This window comes from Crotalus tigris, unplaced genomic scaffold (assembly GCF_016545835.1).
Source record: "Crotalus tigris isolate CLP2741 ecotype Arizona unplaced genomic scaffold, ASM1654583v1 scf7180000017638.2057652, whole genome shotgun sequence".
NCBI lineage: Eukaryota > Metazoa > Chordata > Lepidosauria > Squamata > Viperidae > Crotalus > Crotalus tigris.
Window position 1 is genome coordinate 1,432,489 of NW_024096531.1, and position 23,539 is coordinate 1,456,027.

The window sequence follows — 23,539 nt, forward strand, 5'->3', positions numbered from 1 at the left end:
TAGGAGAAAGAAATGGCATTTATTGAATCAGAGAGGTTAAGAATCTGTTTTACCATTATCAATTTTTGGCTCTAAACTGTCTTATTAATAGTTGAATTTTGGCTTAAATAAACATAACAAAGAAATTATACCTCCCTGTTATTTTGCCATAATAAATAAGATTTGTTTAGTTTTAATTATAAATGTGTGTACCTACAATAAACTTGAAAAATAGTCTTTTTTCATCCTATTCCTCCTCCAGATCTGTAGGTTGTTCAGTAAGTCAGACTTTTGATCTACTCTTAAGCCTTGTTTCTACTGCTCTTGTGTCTGGAAGGAGCTTCAAAGTTGGCTCAGACCATTTTTCTCCAACTGCTGCCCTCAAGGAGATTGGAACACCGTTCTCCAATTAGTGTGATCAATCGTCAAGAAAGGGAATAAATTCAGGGAGAATCTGGCTTTTTAGCACAATATGCTGCATCAAGTTTTATTTGTCTAGAAAGAGCCAGATCTGTGCCTCAGGAAACAGGAGAGAGGGAATCCCCCTTGGATCTACTCTAAAGTTGAAAGCATATGGAATCAATATGACAAATATGCTTAGCTCAATATAAAGAATAACCAGGTGGTTTTTTTAATAATCATTGTGATTATTGTATTATGCTGACCAAGATTTCCAAGAATATTACATGATTTTTGTCACACAGAGAATACTTGAAAGTTTAAACCAGTACATCCACAGCAAGGGAGATTTTTCTCTCAGTTATATTCCTCGGTATATTAATATAGGGTCACTGGAGCCTCCTCCCATTAATTAATGAGAAAAAATTCAGGCTCTAGTGTTCTAATGGAACTGTGTCAATGTCTATAGAATCTAAAATACAATATACAACACAGGGTACATAAAATGCAAGACTGACCTACTAATAAGCCCAAATCACTGGTACTTTGAACATTCTTCTTTGGAGGAATTCCTGCCCAAATGGTCAGTGTTACTGAAGACAGATGACCACAGGAGAATCGTCACCAATACATAGAATAGACAATTAACTTTTTAATGCAGCAATTCTAGCATTTTACCTACTTGATAAAAAACGTTATGTATCTATGCAAAAGCTTCTACAAGAATGGGGAAATTTGAGGATTAACCTTTTTTAAGAGTGAAGACTAAATAAACAAATTGTAGATTTTTTTTTAATTATTACTTTAGCACCCAGTTGTTAGACAAGACGCAGCAGCTTTGTCAATAAATTGAGCCAGCTTGACATCTCGCTTTGTCAGGCCACCACAGTCATGGGAAATGAGCGTTATCTGGACCTTTGAACAAGAAAGAAGAAAGATGAACAGTTCATCATACATAAAAAAAATTACAAGTAAATACATTTTTAAAAAAGAACAGAACCATTCATAATTTAATGTATTTCCATGCAGATTATATTTAGTTTGCAAATTTCAAATACATCTTATTAATTTGTATATTTAGTTTAAAAAGCACCTGTCTGCTGTTCGAAAACTGGAATGGTGCTGATCTTTTTTTATATATCTCAGCAGTCAGGTACAGAACTTGGAGACAGTTCTACCACAAAACATGTTTGTAAAAAGCTTCTCTAAAAAGAAGTCCATTTATTTATTTACATTATCTGTAGCCTGCCCCAAACATAATAGACTCTGGGGTATAACTAGACAACACACAATATAAAAGTTAAAATTATCAATAATCAAACATCAAAGGTACTAAATAATTGAAGCTACTTAGGAGTCAAATTCATATCAGAGGATGGCTATCTTAAACTATTTACAAAAAAAATCAGGTTTGTGGTTTCCATCTCTCTCAGGGGGAAAGCATTCAATAAAGTGGCACGCTACCGAGATTTGATATAGCTGTAGTCTCCAAGTCAGCTCCGAAAGCAGAACCATGTTGAATGTATTACAATAGTCCAGGTAATTAGTGATCAGCATGAGTTACTGTTGCCAGGCATCTCACTCCAGGAAGAGATGCAATTAGTATGCTAGCCAAAGCTGGAAGAAAATTCCCCTGACCACAGTTTCCATCTACTGTTTAAGAAAGAGTTGGGAATTCAGGAGAATTCCAAGGTTACAAACCAACTCGTGGTGTGAAGGGTGGGGAGTGTGAACAGCCTAGCCAATGTTGCCAAAGTATCTACTGATAACTAACAACTCTACCATGGTAGAATTTAACCTAGGGTTATTCTACCCAATTGTCACAGCATCCAGGCACCACTTAAAGACTTCTATGACATTTTTGGCTGGCAATGCATAACTGGGTATCAGCAACATATTGATGATGCTTTACTTCAAAGTGATAAATGACCCATGGTATATGTATATTCTGTATCCAATAACATGGGAGAGAGTTCTGGGACTCTCCACATTGGAATTTGCAAAGGGCTACGTCCCCATAATACCAGCTGGAATTGGCCACTTGGGAGGGAGAAGAATTAGCATAAAACTGTTCCAGATTACCAATCCCCGCAGACAGTCCCAAAAGGTACCATGGTTGATGGCAATGAATGCCACTGAGGGTCACAGCAAAAGTCACTGAGCCAGGTGACCAAGGCTGTTTTGTCCTGAATTCTGACTGAAATCCTGTACCATTTAGGATCTCTGTAGCTGATTTGCTGTCACTTTCTAACCCACTTTTACAAGGAAGGACAAGTTGGAAAGTTGATGAACATTGTAAAAGATAGCCAGACCTAGGGAAGGCCTCTTCAGGAGAAGACAGACTACTGCCTCTTTCAAGGCAAGTGGCATTAAGTCTAAACCCTGGAGCCTGCTGCTCATGCCCCCTCCCCTCACATCCCAAAAAGCCAGGAGGACCACAGATCAAACCCACAAGTGGCAGAATCCATACTACCAAAAACCCGATTTCTTTCTTTGGACTTCAGAAGATCAAAAGTATCCCAGGTATAATATGAATGCTGCCTTGCTCACAGTGGATACTGTCCAATTGACCTTGTATTTTCTTTAAAAAGTACTTGTACATATTCACTGCACAAGAACATTGGATTATAACCCATTGCAAGCGAGAAACTGTTCAGTTGAAAATAAACGTGAAGAGCCTGACAATACTTTGCAGACCAACTGCTGTTTCATCCAAGAGATTATTCACATATCTCCAGCAGAACACTATGTTCTGCTTTGCTAAATTTCTTTGTATCATCAGGCTACTAGGGGAGGAGAAAAAGATTAAGTCTAGATATTTAATTCTCAGAAATTAAAATTGTATCAGGAGTATCTAGAAATACACACACGTTAGAATAGAAATTGTTATCAAACCTCCTGTCTGCACATGTTGCCACAAAAATATCTTGTTTAAAATTATGTTAAGTACAGATTTAAAAGCAACAATTTCTCATTAAGAAATGAGAACTGTTAATAAAATTGACAATATTCTAATTGTGAGTCTATCCATATGAAAATTTCAAGATCCTTAATTTAACTTTGGGTTGATTCCTCAGAGACCAATATACTCATTCAGAAATGTTATTTTATTACTTAATCTGAATATATATTTTGAAACTACACCAAGAAATCTAGAATTCTCAAAAATATTTCTTGGCTTTGTAATTTGGAATGTTAACTTGCAATATCAGAAAGCAGGAATAACTAATACTATTATTTTTCTTTAGTTTTAAAAGGGCCTGCTCCTGGAGTCAGGAGAAAAAGCTAATCAATATGGAGAGCCAGTAAAAATCTGCTGCTCCTAGTAGCTTGCAAAGTTTGAACAACAGGGATCACAAATACCTAATATCAGTTCCTAAAGATCTCAAAAATTTGCTACCAAATTAAAATGTATATATGGCAGAAGGGGAATAATTAAATACCATTTGGAGCATAATCATATTAACTCTAATTTAATTTAATATGATTGTAAATAAAATTAATATTTTTTTGCCCTCTACTTTCTGATGTGAGGCCCCGGTGTATATTTCAAAGATCAAGAATGGCCCACAAAAGTTAGGCATAATCGAAATAAACAATTTCTGGAGGGAACATAAGGGAGATAGGGGAGGCAGAGTGACACAAGCAGTGTTATGTCACAATGTAAGCCCTGCTCATTTCTTGCATGTGTCACTACATCACACAACCACACGAATGGGCGGAGCTTCTGTGATATGTTTCTTTCTGTACTATGAAAAAGATATTGAGATAATGAAGTTGCCACTGCCTGGAATATAGGATTATCATACTTTCAAGTTTGGTAAAACAGAATCTATGGATATTTCCTATTATTTCAGTAAGTCAACCCCAGCTATATGAGTGAAGGTGATTACAGAACCGAGCAATCATTGCTAAAATGGGGGGAATGAAAGTGACATAATTTGAAAAAGATTACAACAAACAGAATGAGACTGACTAATGCTCTGATTTTTAATCCATGGGGGGTTAAAAATATAATTGGAGCCTGGTATTCACCAATGAAAAGAGAAAATATTCGTTCATTAATATTAGGTCGTTACCTTGTTGTACACATTAAACCATTCAGGATGATGATTCATCTTTTCAGCTTGAAGAGCTACCCGAGTCATAAAACCAAAGGCCTGCATAAAGATTAAATGCATGTGTAATTCTTAAAATAAAGCATATTATTTTATTATGCATGTGCAAGAAAGGAAAAGTGTCAAAATGTAACAGTGAAAAAAAGCAAACATGTATAGGCCTGATACTGTACATGCAGTTCTGGAAAAAAAAAATCTTGGTTAAATTTTACTAGTAATGGAGAATGATACCAAGAAAGTGTGTCACAGAGATTATTTCAAAAATTGTTACAGAATCTGATGAAGCAGGCAAGTGTTTGTATCCTTACACTGCAGATAAAAAAAATATCTGAGTTAATAACAGGGTGTGATTTGATTCAAATCAAACAAAGCAAAATTGTATGTGCTCTATTTCATCCACTTTGTCTTGTGCAAAACAAATTCTACAGTATACATACATCCACATAGTATATGAGTGCTTAAAGTATCAAGAATCCAATATTATATAGTGATTTTCCCTTGCTAAAACCAAACAAACTGATCTCAAAATAAGACTAAAAACCTAATTGAAAGATTATTTTAACAGCAATAAATCTGTGATACATTAAGTATGATCTTTCAAAGTGCATGTATCATCAATATACTAAAGTCTTGTTATAAAAAGTTTGCAGGGGAAAAAAACCATGTTCAACCCTATGACAGCAATTTTGACTAAACATATAATCAAGAAGTAGTATAATAGTTCATAATAGTTTCAGTATTTTTTCCTCTACCTCTGCTGACTGAAGTATGACTCTGCAAATCACTTCACCAGTCAGATGAATGCAATCATTACAATCAGAGCAAATTATTCCAACAAAGTTTTTCATGTACAAATTATCAAAATGTTGGCAATTGAAATTATTTGCTCTCAAGTGAATCACAGAATTGCAGCCATTGGTTCACTTGATTTTGAATTAAATCTCAAAGTTAAACCACTGTAAATAGGTTTGAAACGTAAAAGTTTTGAAACTATTTTTGAAACACTATGCACTTTAGTTTTCAATAGTGATAAAATAAGGCATTCTCTACAATTCTGCAATTTAATGAATGGCATGATTTAGAGCATTTACTTTATTACTCTTTAAAAGAAATTTACTAATGTTTCCATTGTGATTATTTATTTACTAGAATGTGTATGTAATCTCACTTCCAGGTTACAGTACTACAATACAATACAAAAAAAGATAAAATCAAAATAATCATAATTTTCAGTATAATTATCTACATCAACTTCCATATTGCAAAAAACCTCCTAATGAATACAGCAACTAAACAAAGCAGGCATCAGACTGGCTGTCCCTTTCACACTGAGATTATTTATGAACTTAATCCCTACATTTTGAAGTTATATTGTCTTTATTCTACAAAGAGATGGAAGGAAGCCAGCTCTAATAGATAGGGCACAAATGTTATCTGTTCTTTGCTTGAGAGATCACCAAGAAAATCCACATTAATAGTTGAAAAAAAACAACCAAACAATCAATACAAAAGTTGACAATAGTAAATTGCAACTACAAACTATACAGCTACATGGATGTGTCCATGAAGTCATCAAACCTCATTCTTGATTTGAGGGACTTTTCCTTTCACTTAAACTTGAAAATGTTCTAACATTTGAGTAATACCATTAGATCCTTACCTATAGCTGTATCAAACTTTTTTTCTCCAAATTCCATAACCAGAGATTGATCACATGACTGGTCACAACATAGAAATTGTTTTTCCTCGACCATATATAGCTACCTACCACTGACTTTCAACCATGAATATTGTCTAACGCATAACTATCAATATTTAATTCAGTCCCTAAAACATTACTTATGACCCATGAAAATGATAATTATGGTGCAAACATTATATAGTTTAATTAGAAAACTTCTCTACCTGCTTTCCCGGTAATAAAAATGTGTTTGGAAATATAAAATTTGGAAATAATCTCTACTGGAATTATCTGAAAGTTTGCTATGGTCAGCAATAAATCTAGTGTACCAATAGCCCCTAACACTAAATCTTGCTTAGCCCTGGGATTTATGGGCAAAATGATTAGACAGTAAGTGATAAAAAATTATATCTGCTTGAGATACTGGAAAGATACTGGCAGCAACAGTACAAGTCAGTTCTTTTTTCCCCCAATATTCTTTGGATTGAGGGCAATGCACCTTTAGTTCCTGTCCAGGGAACTAATTAATTAATTTAATCCATATTCCTCTGCCTTAAGATTTCCACTAATATTGTGAGGATAGATATTACACTATAGATCCCCATTTACTTAGTTTATTTTTATCTATCTATCTAGCTAGCTTGCTATCTAGCTATCTAGATAGCTATCATCTATTTTAATTTATTTTAATATGGAAATCTCTTTGCTTGAGTAGTTAGCCATGCTGGTGAAGAAAATGTTTCAACTATCAATTAGAGTTATATAAAAATATAGTTTTGTTCAAAAGACCAATGGTGACACGCTTCGTTCAGAGACCACTGGTGATCCACAAAGGCAACGCAATTAGCCTCTAGTATAGGCATCCAAAAATAATAAAAGAGCAAAAATATCATGAGATTATTAAATCTCCCTAGGTTTGGGGGTTCCAACCAATATCTTATGAGATTTTGGGTAAGAATGTCAAAAAAAAACCCTGTGAGATCCTGTAAGCTACTTAGTTTTTTCAATCCTATGTTTAGGTCCCAATATTTCTCAGGCAGAATCATGCATGTCATGTTGTCCACAGACCTATGCTGCTAATCCTAGATCATATTATAGTCCTCAAAAAGAAAAGATTGGAAATTGTTGACATAAATCACAATAAGCAAATCAAAGGTTTAACAGTATTAGCATAACAAGTGGGGTATTTTGTTCGTTTTTTAAGTATTAGGAGTTTGATTGTGTTTGGAAATTTAATTTTATAGAGTAGACCATTGAATGCAAGCTAAAAAAAGTTAATTACATTAAAGTCCTAATGAGACTATTAATGTCACTCAATTTATTAACTACAATAATTTTTAAAAGAACTCTTGCTCAAAGGTTCTATGATATTTTAAAATATTTTATGGATCTTGTAGAATTTCAAACAGTGTAAAAATTTACCTTGCTGCAGTCAGGTTTATATGTACATCTAAGAGACTCATACCTTTATAGTCCATTTTAAACCCGGACAGCTGTCTCCCCCTTACATATATTTTTTACCAAGAAAATGAAAAGCAGGTCTGTTGAAGTAATTTCAGCAGAGCAATCTCCATTAAGCTTCCTAAATACTTCCCTTGCTAATTAAATGAAATCAGAACTTTATTGTTTATGGATCACCTTTTGTATCTGTAGGCTTACAGCCTTCTTTTTTTTATAAAATACAATTGAGAATGGGGGAAAAAGCTATTTAGGATTGATTATATATGAAAACATTATTACATAATCAGTTTGGACATTTCTTCACGTCTTGAAACATAATCAGTAATTGGATGTAATTGGTGATCAAGGAAACTATCTGGTGATCAATTAAAGTAATTACTAGATTCCGGCAACACAACCAATCTTAATTTGAGCAAGAGTCTGCAATTCTTCAACTTTAATTTAAAATAATGAATATTATTAAGCAGTCTGTGAGCCAAGATCATGGTCAAGCCTACATTGTATGTAGTAGTCAAATTAGTTTTTGGAAGTTTTTGTTTACCAGCAAGCGAAACACTTCATGTTAAAAAGTGTTTTGTTTATTTTGAAAAAAAATGCACCGTGGTCTTGACCTTCATATCAGCACTATTGTTAAGCTTACCACAACAAGGATATTTTAACATCTGGAATTTTTTTTCCAACTCATTGAGCAAGTCTTAAAATAATTCAATAGAAAAAGAGCACCAAGCAGTGAATAAGCCTACATCTTAAAGATCATTTTTCCCCTAAGAATCAAAAATTATCTTGGAGAACATTCTGGGACAATCTTATTACAGTAGCAAAGGTATAGGATGTATAAAAAAAATACAATTTAAACATTTGTATTATACAATTTGCATTCAATTACATTTTTCTCAGGAAGTTTGACCAACACAACTGCTATACTTTTTCAGCTTAGTAGTTTACTTCCAAAATTAATTTCTCACCAGAACAAGCCTTTTCTCCTCCTCAAAGAATTCCTTCCAACTTGAGAAAAGTTCTCCCTTTTGCACATATTGTTCCTTAAATTTTATATATTACAGCTTGCATCTTTCCTACATTCCTTTACATTTCTGCATTGCTACACTCAAGTACAAAGTCTTCCTGTTTCCTTTTGATCCCAATATTTTCATTACAGATTACTTAATAACTCAGCTAAAGTGCTATGTAATTTCTTTAAAAGAAAGAATTCTCAAAGAAAAATAGTAACAATATAAATATTTTTTCATTATTCATTCCTTGATTTTGTTTAAGCATTCAATAGACAAAAGAACATTAATCCCATGTTACTTAACTTGTAGCTTCCATCAGGTCACAATATTCCATTGATTGTTGTATTAATTTTGACACCAAAGATTAAATTTCTTGATAATTTTCTAAATAATTGAAGTTGCTGGTATATTATCATGAGTCTTTAGGCATACTATGTCGGAATAATTTTTACTTAAAAGTATGTACTATCATGATGCATCTACTTCTATATTAGCATTACTGTGCCACTTTATATCTAATTAAATATGAAACACATATACTAATCAATCTCAGGGTTAGTAAAGTTTCTGAGAAAATATCACAAATCTTCTGAAGGTTATACTATGTTTAGAAGGTTACTTATTTCATTGTTATCTTTCACAAAATTGGATTCAACTAGCTTTACAATATTTTTTTTGCATTAACAATTACTGTGATTAAACATATTGCTGGAATTAAGCTTAATTAAAATAATATTAAATGTGTTTATATATAAATGGCAGATAAACTGTAAAATACCAGTATTTTACAATATTCCTAATATCAGTGATAGGAATAAATATACTATAGTCACTGTACTATAAATCTTTTATAACTAATGATCAGATACAACTTAAATGTGTCAGTGAACTTCAGCAGTGTTAGGTCTACTCAATGACCACATCCAGAAAATAAGAGAAAACATTATATTAAACAGAAATGAATTGTTAATATATTATGCAGAACAAAGGTTCAAATTGTCCATTATTTTCTTCTGGGCAGAGACCAAATGAATGGCTTTAGGAAATTATCAAGAAAAATATGAAAAATACAGAAATGCCCTATTTTCTACGCAAACCTCTATACAGGAATTTTTTAAATTGGATTTTATGAAGCTTTATAATGTTTATAATTAAATTTCCTTAAATTATGCAGGCAGTACCATTTCTGCATCTAGATACAAGGGGGGCCCATATTACTAAAAATGGTAGATTATGGATATGTTTGACCAACACAAAAGACATAAGGAAACGGGGGGGGGGGATGGCAATAATATAGACCACTGTTTCTAAAAGAGGAGTCAAGGACCCATCGGGGTACCCCAAAATCCTCTCACGGATCTGAGAAATTAAAATTATTTCCCAGGTATTGAAAATATTGGCAAAAAATTAAAATAATATCACTCTTCTCCTTACTATTTTTATTTATGAAAAATAAAGTTTTAATGAAAAATATTTTATTTATGTTAATATCTAGTTTAACATTATGCTATTTTAATATTCCTGCATTATATTAATATATTATTTGACTAGATTCACTAAATCATAAGTCTCTTGTTCAGAATACAGAAATATTCCAAGAATGCATCAATTATAATGTGGTAAAAATTGATAAATATAAAATAATACAAATAAAAGGACCTCTTTGGGGGTCCTCCATAATTTTAAAAGTGGAAAGGGGTCCTAATAGCAAAATGTTTAAGAAACCGTGATCTAGACAATTAGCCCACTGTAGAAACATGGGTTCTGCAAGCTTCCATGTAGACTACGTTTTAAATGGTTCATTTTCAGGTAAAAGATAAAGATAAAGGAGTTTCTGTAGATTTTAATCCACTTGTCTTTGCCAACTATGGGGGGGGGGGTTATCTCCATTTCATTTTCAGAAGAACATACAAATTAATCATGAATTCACTGTATTTTAACTTATTGTACGTACTCAATCATTCTGGACTCTAAATATACATTATTTCATTCTAATGTTGACCTTATTTTCATAGCTTATTCATATATTATATAAGAGAGATTCTATAAATTAACATCTAATGAAAGATCAGACAGAACCTAACCTAACCTAACTTAATCTAAGCTAACCTAAACCTTAAACTCTATTTCTATGTTCTTCCAAGAGCTTACGCAGAAAAGGCTTTACCCTTTTTACTACATCTATAGGCTATGGTTTCCAACTTGTTTACAATTATTATGGTGAAGAAACTAGCTAGTCAGTTCTGTATCAAACATTTTGACAGCAAAAGCACAAACTCTGATCTATTTTAAGAACTTTGCCACTCTGTGTAATCTTGTGAAAGCCATTCTTGCCTTTGATATTTAGAATGTTTACACTTCATATGTTATTCAAACAATGTTTTACATATTAACAAATAATGTGAACAAAACTTCATGTTAGATCAAATTCTTCAACAAGTGTCTTGCCAAAATGCTGTGATTTTCCTATAAAATTATTCCAATTTGTTGATCTTATATTGGATGAAACATACTGTAACAATCTTCATAATTTCTGTCCTTTTGGGACACTGTGATTTAAAGTAACATAATACAGACCAGCACCACTGCTAATCTAAACCACCTGACCAGATAAACAACAGTTTCCCCTTCTCTCTTCACTGAGGACATTTCTGTTTATTGTCATATGATTTGCTAATTTTCAAGAAATGAAGAATAAATGCAGCCAAGTCAAACTGTGGGTAAGAAGAATTGACTATTACACACTGGAATATCTTTACATTTAGGTATTAACATAATGTCAAAAGTTTCATGAGTTTCAAGGAAAAGTAGGTTAAATGGTTACAAGCATTTATGCAAAAAAAATATCAGTTAAGTGAAAAATAAAATAGTTTAAATCAATATAATTTAATCTCAGTTAGTTTTAGAAACTACATATTTCAAAGGCCATCCAAACAATGGCATTCCCATAAGACATTTTTACCAGGTCTCACAGTGACTTAAAACAGGTATTTAAGGCAGTAAAATTAGCATACAATTGGCATTAGGTAGAGTGCAAATGAGTACCAATTTTATATCAGAGTAGTGGAGAAAACGGTCAAGAGGGGAGAAATATGTTTAAGAATGTTTTGCGATTATAACTTTATTTTTTATTATTATTGGAAAGAATATTGGTTCCATTTTAGACCATAAGAATTGTAAATTCCTTTTATTTATCACCAGAAGAAGCAACTGGCAATGATTAGAATATTTTACTTTCTAAAGTAGAATTCCATAAATTATATATACCTACTCAATTTTCACAATCATTTAGATATACCTGACATAATACATCATCTAAAAAAAATAAATTTGCAAAATATGAACAATTTCAAGTAAAAGACAGACCAAACATCATATGCAGTTAATCTTTCTCCATCTCCAACCAATACAGTCTTTAATAAAACTGAGACGATGTATGGTATGATTTGAAGGTCAGCTCTCAACAGATACATCTGAATGAGCCTAAATATGGGGGGGGTTGTGTTTTCCTGCCCACATTTTAAACTGTTAAATTCTACTCTTGTTTAGAAGAGTTGTGAAGACACGGGTCTTCCCCTAGGGCCTAGGCTTTTGGCAAGGGAGAATGAAGCCCCTTTGTTCGTTTCCATCTATTCTCTCAATTATTATCTTTTTTCTTCTTTTTAACTGATTTTATTGTAATTGTCTTGTTTTGATTTTGGAGAGTCACACAGAGTTGTTGGGAGTCAGGAGGGCATGCAAGGTAAATAAATGAGTAGATTTTCTAGAATACTATTTTGACATATCATATTCATCTTTAAGTTTATTGCCCAAATACATATTTATTTTTCTTAAATGATGATTTGCATTTCTTCAAAACAAGACATTTTCCAGATTCAAGGAAAGGGGTTTTTTTTAGTTTATATTCTTATTTAAAGCATTTAAAATAAACCTTCTAATAGAAAATAGTGAAAACACCAGATGAAGCTTTAAAAAACTAAATGCAAACATTAGATGTTCCAGGTCTCATCACAGAATATCTCATGCCATTTCAAGCATTCATTTCTCCATATGTTAGTTATCATGCATTACATTTAGAATCAGAATCAAAAAATAAAGATACCTTTTTCTTCGGAAATACAAGAAATGGGTGAATGTTTGTATTTTTGTTACAATAAATGGACTTTTCAGTTTCTAACCAAAATACTGAACCTCAGAATTTGCCAATATAAATTTCCAAGTTCTAAGCAGGAAAGCACCTGTTCACGTAATCAGTTGCTTTATATAATGAAGTCTGTGTTAAATTCAAAAAAATACAGTTCAAAGTTTACCGGATAATTAACTCCAAGGGATGCTTTGTTACATCTTTCCAGGAAAAATAAAACATTTGAGATCTTCTTCTGATTACAGTATAAGCTTTTGAACAAAGCTTTCGCATGACTTATTTACCAGAATATTCTATATGTTACAACAAAACATTACTTTATGTTGATTTTAATTAAGTCCTGTTTGATAGAGGTATACAAGATATTTCAAATTATCAGCTATTCTAACATTACTGGAAGTGCTCCAAATCTATTCTAATCATTCCCGACTGTTCTAAGCTCAATCTTAAGACTCAGGTATAAATTCAGATAGTTTTACATTATATGGTATTTCATTATTGAATTCTGAGAAAAATAGAATAGCATAATTTTATTTATTTATTCAATTAACATAGTCATCAATCTCACATACATGACACTAGGGGCCTACCTAATAGACATTAAACTTAATTTATTTACTTAAGGTACAATCTTCTCAGTGTAATATTGCCCTTCCTCCACAAAAAACATTAAAAAGGCCCTGCAAAAATTATGATAGGTACTAATATACAGACAAAAATATAAAAAGACAGATATAAAACACATTCAATCCATTTGGATTTATATGAAAAGCATATGAAAAATATCAAGCATATCAATCAAGAAAATAGACAAAACATATTTGGGGGCAAATTATTCATGCAAATACCTTCGGGCCACTTCCATTCCATCTGGCCAGAGGTTAAGTTGAGGGGTTGCAGAATTTACATTCGGGGAGTATACTCCCAATCACAATTCTGAATTCCAAGCACAAATATTCCAATTTTCTATTTCCACCTTTAATTATCCGAAACTTATTCCAATTCATAAATTAGTGGAATGCATAGGTGCCATGACCTTTTCACACTTACAGACTAAGGCTGACTTGAAGCTGCATAGTGCAAATTTCTTCCATTAGTTTGCTATGTGCAAAAATATTGTATTATGTTTTGTCTCAACAGAGACTTGGATTCATCTTTATGGCCACTGGTTAGCATTGGTTTTTGTTCCAATTGATTTAACTGTTAATCCTGGCTGACTATTTCAAATTGAAGTGGAAGAAAATTCTATCTCTAAAATTCTAAACTCTCCAGATTCTGTAATGAACTGAAGCTCAATTCAGAAAAAAACAGGTATTGTTAGTAGTTTCTCTGTCAGAGGAGTGGGATTCAATTTGCTCTAGATGGGACCCCATTCCCCCAAAACAATCTGATGCATGGTGATAAATTTCACCAGCTTATGGTGATTCACCAGCTACAGCCCCATGATAATCCATCTCTTGGTAACCTCCCTTTCAGATTATGACAATGTTTTTTACATGGGCCATTTCAGAGATCTAAGCAGGCTACACAATTCTCTAGAACTGGTAATATGAACACATCATATCAATTCCTCCCAGTTCAGTGTGCTGGTTTTAATCTATAAAGATTTTCCTTGTGTTGGAACACAGCACCTGAGAAAATGCATTAATTTTATTTTTATTTATCTTAATTTAAAAAAAAAACTACTTTGATGTAGTGGTTAAGGTTCTTACCCCAAAATCAAGAGACTGTGAGTTCTAATCTCACCTTAGACAAGAACACCAACTGGGTGCTTTTGAGCCAGTCACTCTCTCTCACTGTGGGGAAAAAGAGGAGGAGGAAGGAGTATTATGTATGTTTGCCACCTAGAGTTACTTATAAAGTAATACATGTGGGATAAAAATCTATTCAATAAATAACTAATAAATTGTTTGGCAGGATATTTTCATTTTTCCAAGCATCTTAGCAATTTTGTTCTTCTAATGCTAGTTTTATAATTGCTTTATTTCTTATTTTAAAATGTTACAAATTTTATATCGTTTATATTTTAACTGTAATAAATTGAGATTTAAGTGCTGATTTCTTAACTGTAAAGTGCTGTGAGGTTTTTAAAATAAGAGTCTTTAATCAATCTTTACTCCTGATGACTATAGAGAAAAAGTCTATACAATTTTCTTGGAGTTTTCTTTTTGGCAAGGTGATTTGCTATTACCTTCTTCCTAGGGCTGAAAGTAAGGAACCCAAAATCAACCAGAACTCACAATGTCCTAGTTTCTAGCCTAGTGCCTTTAACCAGAACACCAAGCCGGCTGTCTCTTTAATAAGTAACAAATTCAATCTCACTCAGTCTGAAGAACGCAAGAAAATGATAAAAAAAAAATATGGAATTCTGATCTATAGTTATTTGAGTGTTGCCTGTAAATAATATCTACACCTGGGAATAAAGTGATGTTTTAATCCAGCTGCTTGTCTATAGCCTGCTACACTGCACTGATTTTTCATATAGTTGAGTTCATAATTTTGCATGTGATAATATCTGTGAGGGCAGATTCATGAGCCATGACTAGGATTTGAAACTGAAACAATGGAACACGTCTTGCTTTGCTACTCCCCAATTCTTAAAAACCTTACAAACTAATTTCATGGTCCTTTACTGAGGAATAGATAATACTGTATGTGTGTTTAAGAATGATCAAAGTTTGTGTGGCTGCCACACGAACCTTTTTTAAAGCTATACTGAATTTTATATGTTATAAAAACATACTTTGTTACTTTGTTTATAGCCTCTTTTTACTGAGCGGTAAAAAGAATCTTTTTGTGAACTTTTAATTTTCAAGTTTACTTCTAGATGGATAGTACTAGTAACATTTGTGTTTCTACAAGTATTTTATATTCTGGCTGCTTCTCCTCTCTTGTATGCTTTTGTTACGCTATTTGCTATTCAGAAGACAGTACTAAATAATCATTCATAGGAATGTACTCAACTGATCGTAGCCATCAAAAAGCAAACTAATACTATTTTAAGCAAGATTAAAAATATAAATGTTGCAATAGTTACAACTTTGTAGGAGTCAAAGATTGCTTTGGAAACTTTTATTCCAAATATATTTCAACTAATGTTAACGCTGCTCTCTAAAATGAATTGCCTGAGAAATGCCATCTTTGTTAAATTAACAAATTAATTTGTGCTAAAAACAGATCTTAGACCTCTTTATGGCAGGTTTGCCCAAAATTATCTGCTTTTGGAATTCACCTCAAGTAATGAAAAAAAAAAATCCAATACATTTCCCAGAATGGGACTATCCCCATCGTATATAATCAATCCTTGGCTCAGATCCTTCAAACATCCTCAAGCCTATGTAGAATAGCTAACCTAGATCGCTTTCTGAAAAATGGGAGAAATTATAATTGCTGTACCACAGCTTGCTAAGATAGTATAAATCTGCCACACTGGTCATTGGAAGTTGACAGAAATGGTACTAGAATCTATCTGGAGTGTAGGGCTTTTTTCACACCAATATTCTTCTAGTGAATAGCTTATATATAACTGGCTGAACCTACATTCAAAGCTGGATGACACCAACACACTAAATCATAATATAGTTTGTTTGGCTTTGTCTTACTGTATCTTGTAAACTCAGTCACTGTACTTTGTAATATATAAATCATAGTTTTATCATTCAGTGTGGCATATAAACATAGACAAAAAAACTTAGTAAACAAATCCTACCATTATGTTATGTGAACCTATTTATGACTAGGGTTAGACTGACTGGAATACATTCTAATTAAATTGTTTATAACTAACTTAAATCCTGTTAATTTCAGTGGATGTGTTTACTATATGTCTGGATGCAATTTAATATTTAATCAATGCATGAAATATATGAGCTATATCTCAGAATAAATGAGAGTTTAGATCCAAATAAAATAAGCAATCAGGAAAGGCAAAGTTAGACAAAGCCAGCATTATATGTGTGTTTTTCCTTCTTTAGCATCCATAAAATTATTCAGTGAAATCTGTTGTCTGTCTGTCTGTCTCTCTCAGGATGTTTCTTTGTACAGTTTTTTTTAGCATCCTATCTAAATTTAAATGAGAATTTTTACCAAAAAAATTGATGTGTCCTGTATAATACAAGACAAACGCGGAAAGTCTGACAAGCCTTATCTTGAGGAGGTAAGGTGGAAAGAAGAGTCAAAATAAAGACATTTCATTACCTTTACAGATTTTTGATTGGATTCAAAGATACAGGCATTTAGTTCATTAAAATGAATCACTCTTAAGCAAGTTATGACTAATTTTTATACCAATTTTCTTGAGACACGACTGTAACTAATTCATTCTGTGTTCCACATATTATCAGTTTGATTACGCAAGTAAAATATTTAAGATGTGATTCTATCACTAGACAATCAGCTCTGCTGATACTGTCTTCAATCCTATCCGAGTGATGTAACAGATAAACCAAAATTCTCATATTTGGAATCTCTAACAAACTGACTAATGAGCAAATATTTTGCATGATATACTGTTTCTCTTTTATGTTAATGAAACTAAAAATAAAAAAACTATAATTGTTCAGGAATCTAAAACATCCTTTGAGATTCTAAAATATATTTAACTGAATAAGTGAATATAATCAACCACATGTATAGCAAGCCATACGAAAACTAACAAATATGACTTAAATTAAAGAATATCAGTTAAAGAAATATGTTGTTTTTGTTAAGAAAGCAACTCTAATTCACCTCTAGTTGTCCAACTTGAATCAATTTCTAACAAAGTAGCATTTTCTTCAAGGAAATAGAACCAAACCATGTGAAAATGCCTCTTAAAAACTGCAAATGGTAGTATTTACTATGCTGTTCTACTCCCAACACCTCAGATCAGCACACAAAGAAAAACATCCAAAAATTAAAAATAACAACCAAACAACATGCAAGAGTATGTTAAACGTAATGGCACTGATCAACATAGGAGGATATTAGTTATCACTATTTATAGAAACTTTATCTTCATAATATTAATTATATTAAAAACAAAATCAAGGAACAAAATCATTAGATTTTGAATATATCATAATTAAAATAATATAATTATAACTTTGAATTGGTCCTCAGTTTCAAAAGGAAAAAAAAATATAATCCACCTCACCGCCATCACCCCCAATTTTAGATATGTTTATGTTACTTTGACATAGCAGCAAGTTGTCTTTCTCAGTCTTGCCAAAACAAATATATTGAAACACAAAAGGGCAGGAAACAACAAAAATGGTGAGCTCTAGCAAACATATCTAAGGCTGATTTACAGCTTTCTGAAAACTCAAAATGAAAAACTGTAGTTGATCTCAACTGATAAACTGTGGTGCTGCCAGTGGTTTTGCAGAGCAGATGTAACATTTTAGCAAACGTGATTGTTTGTGAAAGAAATAATTTTGATCAAAAACAAAATTGCAGCCAGCAGAAGTTCTGCACTTTGTCATTGTAATCTGCTCTGACAGGAAGCTGTAAGTGGAGATTCCTACTGTGAAAGGAGCAGATGTGAAAGGTCAGCCGTGGCCTGGAACTTCAAAACCGTTAACGTGTAAAACAGTGTGCATTAAAGCCTGAAACAGCTAACCACTGGATTAACGGATGTCCGCTAAGTGGGTTTGATGTTCTTTTGGCAAGTAATGGTTAATTTTTAAAATAGGTATAATTGCAGTTTTCTCTCTCTCTCTCTCCCCCTCCCTCCCTTCCAATATCTTTTTACTGGCCAGAATCCATTTAATTACAAAGTAGATTTTTTTTTAAATAATGTTTTTAAGAAAAAAGAGAAAAAATTTACATAATCTTTATTAACTTGATCATGACAACCATTTCAAAGTAAGTGAAAGGGATTAAAGAAAATTAGATTCAACACTTGCATTAAAAGATATATATAAAATATCAGATATTTATTCCAAAGTGCTTGTTAAATCTAAAAGACAAAATATTTAACTTTGTTTAAATGTCCAGTTGAGATACTGTTGGAAAACAGAGACAATGGAAGTATTATTCAATATTACACAGTGGAAGCAAAGCAGCTGAATATAATGCACAGTAAAGATGGAAGAAATACTGATGGGTTTTTCAGACATGGCAGAAGTCCAAATTTTAGTTAGTTAATCAAGTCATCTTACAAGTATTCAGCAGCTCAAATTAAGAATAAATAGCTGCCTTCATTCTACAACTGACTCAACCATATGTGTTTTTTTCTGAATGTAATGAGGAATGGTAAGAAAACAACTACTGAGATATTTGCAAACATCTGTTAGAAGCTGAAAGGTGAATTTAAAAATAAATAACTGTTAAATTTTCTCTGTTAAATCCAGAACATCTATCATGTTAAATCTATCATTCAAAAATACACCATTCCTAATCCTTTCAAATAAACTGAGAATGAAAAACTATTTCAACAGATAGCTAGAAGGACCTTTTACTCATTTAAACAAAAAAAAAAAAAATACCAAGTTCAAAAGTCCCCCAAATGTCATAGAATGACACAGAATGGAGGTTTTCGGGCCATTTATTCTAATTTCCTGCATTGCTATCAAGTTGTCCTTCTAAAAAAACATTGATTTATCTTTACATGAAGTTTGTGAATACTTTAGGTTGCTAATGAGCTTTATTGTAGAATTGGTAGAATTTTCCAACTCTTTTCCAACCATTTATCCTAACTGGTTTTCCAAAGGAAACAATGTTTTAATGGATGCAGCTCTTTTAAAAAAAAATCTTCAAATTTGATTAATATTTTAACACACATTTAAATTCCTTAAAAAATAAATATTAATCTATAAACATCTTTATAATGTGTAATTGGTTAAACCAGATACAAAAGCCTGGTTAACATATATTATCTTTTAATAATATATTGATTTATAATAATGATAAAGTTGGAAGAGACCTTGGAGGTCCTTTTCCAGTCAGGATTCCAACCCAGGTATGGAACAGAAATCATGCTCGTTGTTTATCTAAATGACACATTTGGATAGGGAGATTACAATCCTTTTGTTCCTGCTGACTCTCTGCACAGCTTCCAATTGTGGACCACCTGCAAGGTTAGGATTAGAGAACACTGTTCTGCCCTTGTTCTACTTCTTCCACAGCAGGCACTGCCAAACAGTGGCAATGGGGGAGGGGGGAGGAGACTGAGCCCTGGATATTTCAGTGCAGGGTGCTATAGAACTCATTCTTTCCCCTCCATTTACATGAAACTGCTGGGAGAGGTCATCTGTCAGCACATTCTGAGGCATCATATGTATGCGGATGTTATGCAGTAGTTTATCTCCATTCCAGGTCAAGTAGGAGATGAGGCAGAAATCTCATCTCAGTACCTGGAAATTTAGGAAGAAATTAACTCAGGCTTCACCCCAGCAAGGCAGAATGGTTCCTGATTCAAGAGTCATCTAATTCCAAGGTAATTTATATTTGGTTAGAACAGTGTTTCTCAACCTTGACAATTTTAAGGCATGTGGACTTCAACTCCCAGAATTCCACAGCCAGCTGGCTGTAGAATTCTGGAAGTTGAAGTCCACATGCCTTAAAATTGTCAAGGTTGAGAAACACTGGGTTAGAAGTAAGAATGACATGAAGGACAATGGATGACACAATAGCAGTATTCCAATTATCTAAGAGACTGCCACAAAGAAGAGGGGGTCAACCTGTTTTTCAAAGCACCAGAAGGCAAGACAAGAAGCAATGGATGGAAACCAATCGAGGAGAAAACCAACCTAAAACTAAGGAGAAATTTCCTGACAAGAACAATTAATCAGCAGAACAGCTTGCCTTCAGAAGTTGTGGGTGCTCCAACACCGGATGTTTTAAAAAAGAGATTGGCCAATCATTTGTCTGAAATGGTATAGGGTCTCTGTCTATGGAGATTCTCAGTCAACCAGATCATGGCTGTCCCAAAGATGCTTTTCCAAAAGGCAACTGAACTTTCTTAGCTTTTTTTCTTTGAGAACATTTGGCTTTTCATCTTCAGAACTAAAGAAGCTTCTTGGATGAGAAACAACATGGTTTCAAAGAAAGAAAGTCCAATTGTCTTTCTTTTGGAAAAGCACCTTTGGGTATAGGGCAGTGATGGCGAACCTTTTAGAGACAGAGTGTCCAAACTGCAACCCAAAACCCACTTACGTATCATGGGGTGCCGGGTCAGTGTGGCCCATTGGGTGGGTGTGACCCATTGGATGGACGTGACTGCAGTGGTAATGGTAGACTGGGTGGGACTAAAAAATTCAGTCAATCAATTCCAACTTTGTGAGATCTTTTTTTTCCCCGCGAGAAGTTGAAATTGATTGATTGATTGATTGAACCTTTTTTTTTTTTTGCACACGGTGGTGGAGGCCTAAAGCGAAAAGGTTTTATAAAACCCAGCTGAAGGCCTAGGACTGGGGCGACAGTGTGCGTGCCCACAGAGAGGTCTCTGCATGCCATCTTTGGCACGCGTGCTATAGGTTTGCCACCGTGGGTATAGGTTCTCCTGCTTGAACAGGGGGTTGGATTAAAAGACCTCCAAGATCCCTTCCAACTCTGTTGTCTATGAAGATTCTCAGTCATCCAGGTCCAAAAATACACCTTTGGGACTTTCAACTCTGTTATTCTATTCTGTTCTGGATGTGATGCACTCCTTCTGCATATACCTGGAGGTGTTTTTGGGTTTACAATTCCTACAGGAATAGCAGGTACAATCTGCAGGCAAAAAAGACTTCACTAGTTTTAGCTGCCCTGCTAGTTGCAATATTGCCTGGCCCAGATGTCACTATTAAGAGTCACTCGTGTATTTGTCACCTCATGACTAGACTATTCTATCTTACTTCACCGAGGGTGCTCTTAAAATACTTGGAAGCGGACCCTCAGATAATGGGAGCCATTAACGTCATATAATATTTCTACTGCAAGAGCTGCACTGGTGGCCTGAGTGAAACATGAAGTTCTGATTATTACCTATAAAGACCTTTATGGCATGGAACATGGATATATTTGAGACCGTTTGCTCCAAGTAGAAACTGCTCACCAAATATAATCTAGCAAAGAGGACATGTTGTAACCCAACTGGGCTTTTGGAAACAAGTATTCTCTATAATGGCTTCTCTTTGGAACAGCTCCTCTCCTAGGGTGAGAAAGGTATTCAGGAAAGTTGTGTTGGTTATTACCACTTAAGTAGTAGGTATAATTTGCAGGGATATTGTTTCTGGTAATTAGAGGAGTGCAATGTTGCTATGAATCATTAGGCATTTCTTGTCATATAAGCTAGATAGGATATTAAGTTATTGAATGCAGATAACCCAGAGAAACTAGTATATTTTAGATCTATTTTGGATGTATGAATTTAATAACTATGAAATTTCAATCCTTAAAAATATATGATTTGGTACCAAGGCACTATATGTAGTACACGTTTTATATCATGTCATGAATAAGTGTCATAGAACATTGACTACCATTTCAGGATTTTTAAATAACTGCAGATGAAGCCAACAATCTTAAAAAAAAAATCTACCCTTCCAGAAATTCCTATTCACTTAAGCAGAATTCTATATAGGTATTTTTTTGTTCTATTTTATTAGGAATCTACAAGCTATCTTCTTTCCCTAAACTTGTTTTTTTATTTTAAAAAAAGAGCTAGTTGATGTAATAGTTAAAAGCACCAGACCAGAAATCAGAAGACTCTGAGTTCTAGCCCTACTTTAAGGCATGAAGCCTGCTATTTGACTTTGGGCCAGTCCCTCTCTCCCAGCCCTAGGAAGAAGGCAGTGAAAAGCCATTTCTGAAAATGTTGCAAGAAAACTGAACAGGCTTCTCAAGCCAGTTGTCAGGAGCCACGACTGCCTTGAATATATAGTACACATATACACATATGTAACACAATTGTGCATTTTAACAGTCAAGCTAGCAACCTTGAAAAGATGTCCCAGTTTTAGATATTAGATGCAGTCCTGATACCCATGTAGAGTTTACTTTCTCACTTTTAGATATCAGAGCTTGAAAAGTTACACAGAAAGCTAAATCAAGTATTTAGCTTGAAGTCTTTATTTAATAAACATAGTAGTTTTGTAAACAGCTTTCAAGTACTCCAGCCAGTCCTGTAATTCTTCAACATGAGCTTCTTTCTAAATATCCTTGTCTCTTTTATTGCCATTTGGCCAACATAAACAGGAAACCCAGCTGATCATACAGCAGAAAGAAGGAAACTTCCTAAGAGCATACAAAAATAAGGAATATCATGTCTTTGACCTTTCAACTATACACTTTATAATCCCACCTAAAAAAGCCAGAAGAATATTATGACAGTGAGTGAGTGAGTGAGTGAGTGACAGGCCCCATATTCAATGTGGTTCTTGTTGAAGTCTGAATTGGGGGCGGGAGGGGTGCTTTCTTTTTGGTTTTCCGATTTTTCAGAATTGATTTGCTAGGGTCTCTCTTAGATTTGTGAATACAACTTTGAGTGTAGAATTTTTATTATTATTATTATTGTTCTTATTAGGATTTTTCAACAGGTCTCCTGCCTTGAGCAGGGGGTTGGACCAGAAGACCCTTCCAGCCCTACGATTATATCTTCTATGTTTTAATAAAATAAAAGTATAACAAGTTCAAAAATAAGAAGAAATGCAAAATAGGAAAAAATGGGGGGGGGAAATACCTCCAGTCAAATGTATTATTCTAAAGGGAATTCTTTTTGAGAGGATATTCAGTTAAGTAATGAAGTTATTTTCAAAAGGTAGGCTGAGGTTCAAAATAAACAGGA

At 33.4% G+C, this 23,539-nt stretch overlaps 1 protein-coding gene across 3 annotated transcripts in view; it reads right to left on the minus strand.

Annotated features, from left to right (window-relative positions):
• The window catches only part of PCBD2 (pterin-4 alpha-carbinolamine dehydratase 2), a 33,511-nt gene continuing 9,972 nt past the window's right edge, over positions 1 to 23,539 (minus strand). For all 3 annotated transcript variants that reach the window (XM_039334871.1, XM_039334872.1, XM_039334873.1), the window contains 2 exons: positions 4,458 to 4,538; positions 1 to 1,293 (listed from right to left, as the gene is read on the minus strand). In XM_039334871.1, coding sequence (XP_039190805.1) covers positions 1,183 to 1,293; positions 4,458 to 4,538 — 192 coding nt within the window. In that variant the 3' untranslated portion in view covers positions 1 to 1,182. The remainder of the gene's footprint in view (positions 1,294 to 4,457; positions 4,539 to 23,539) is intronic.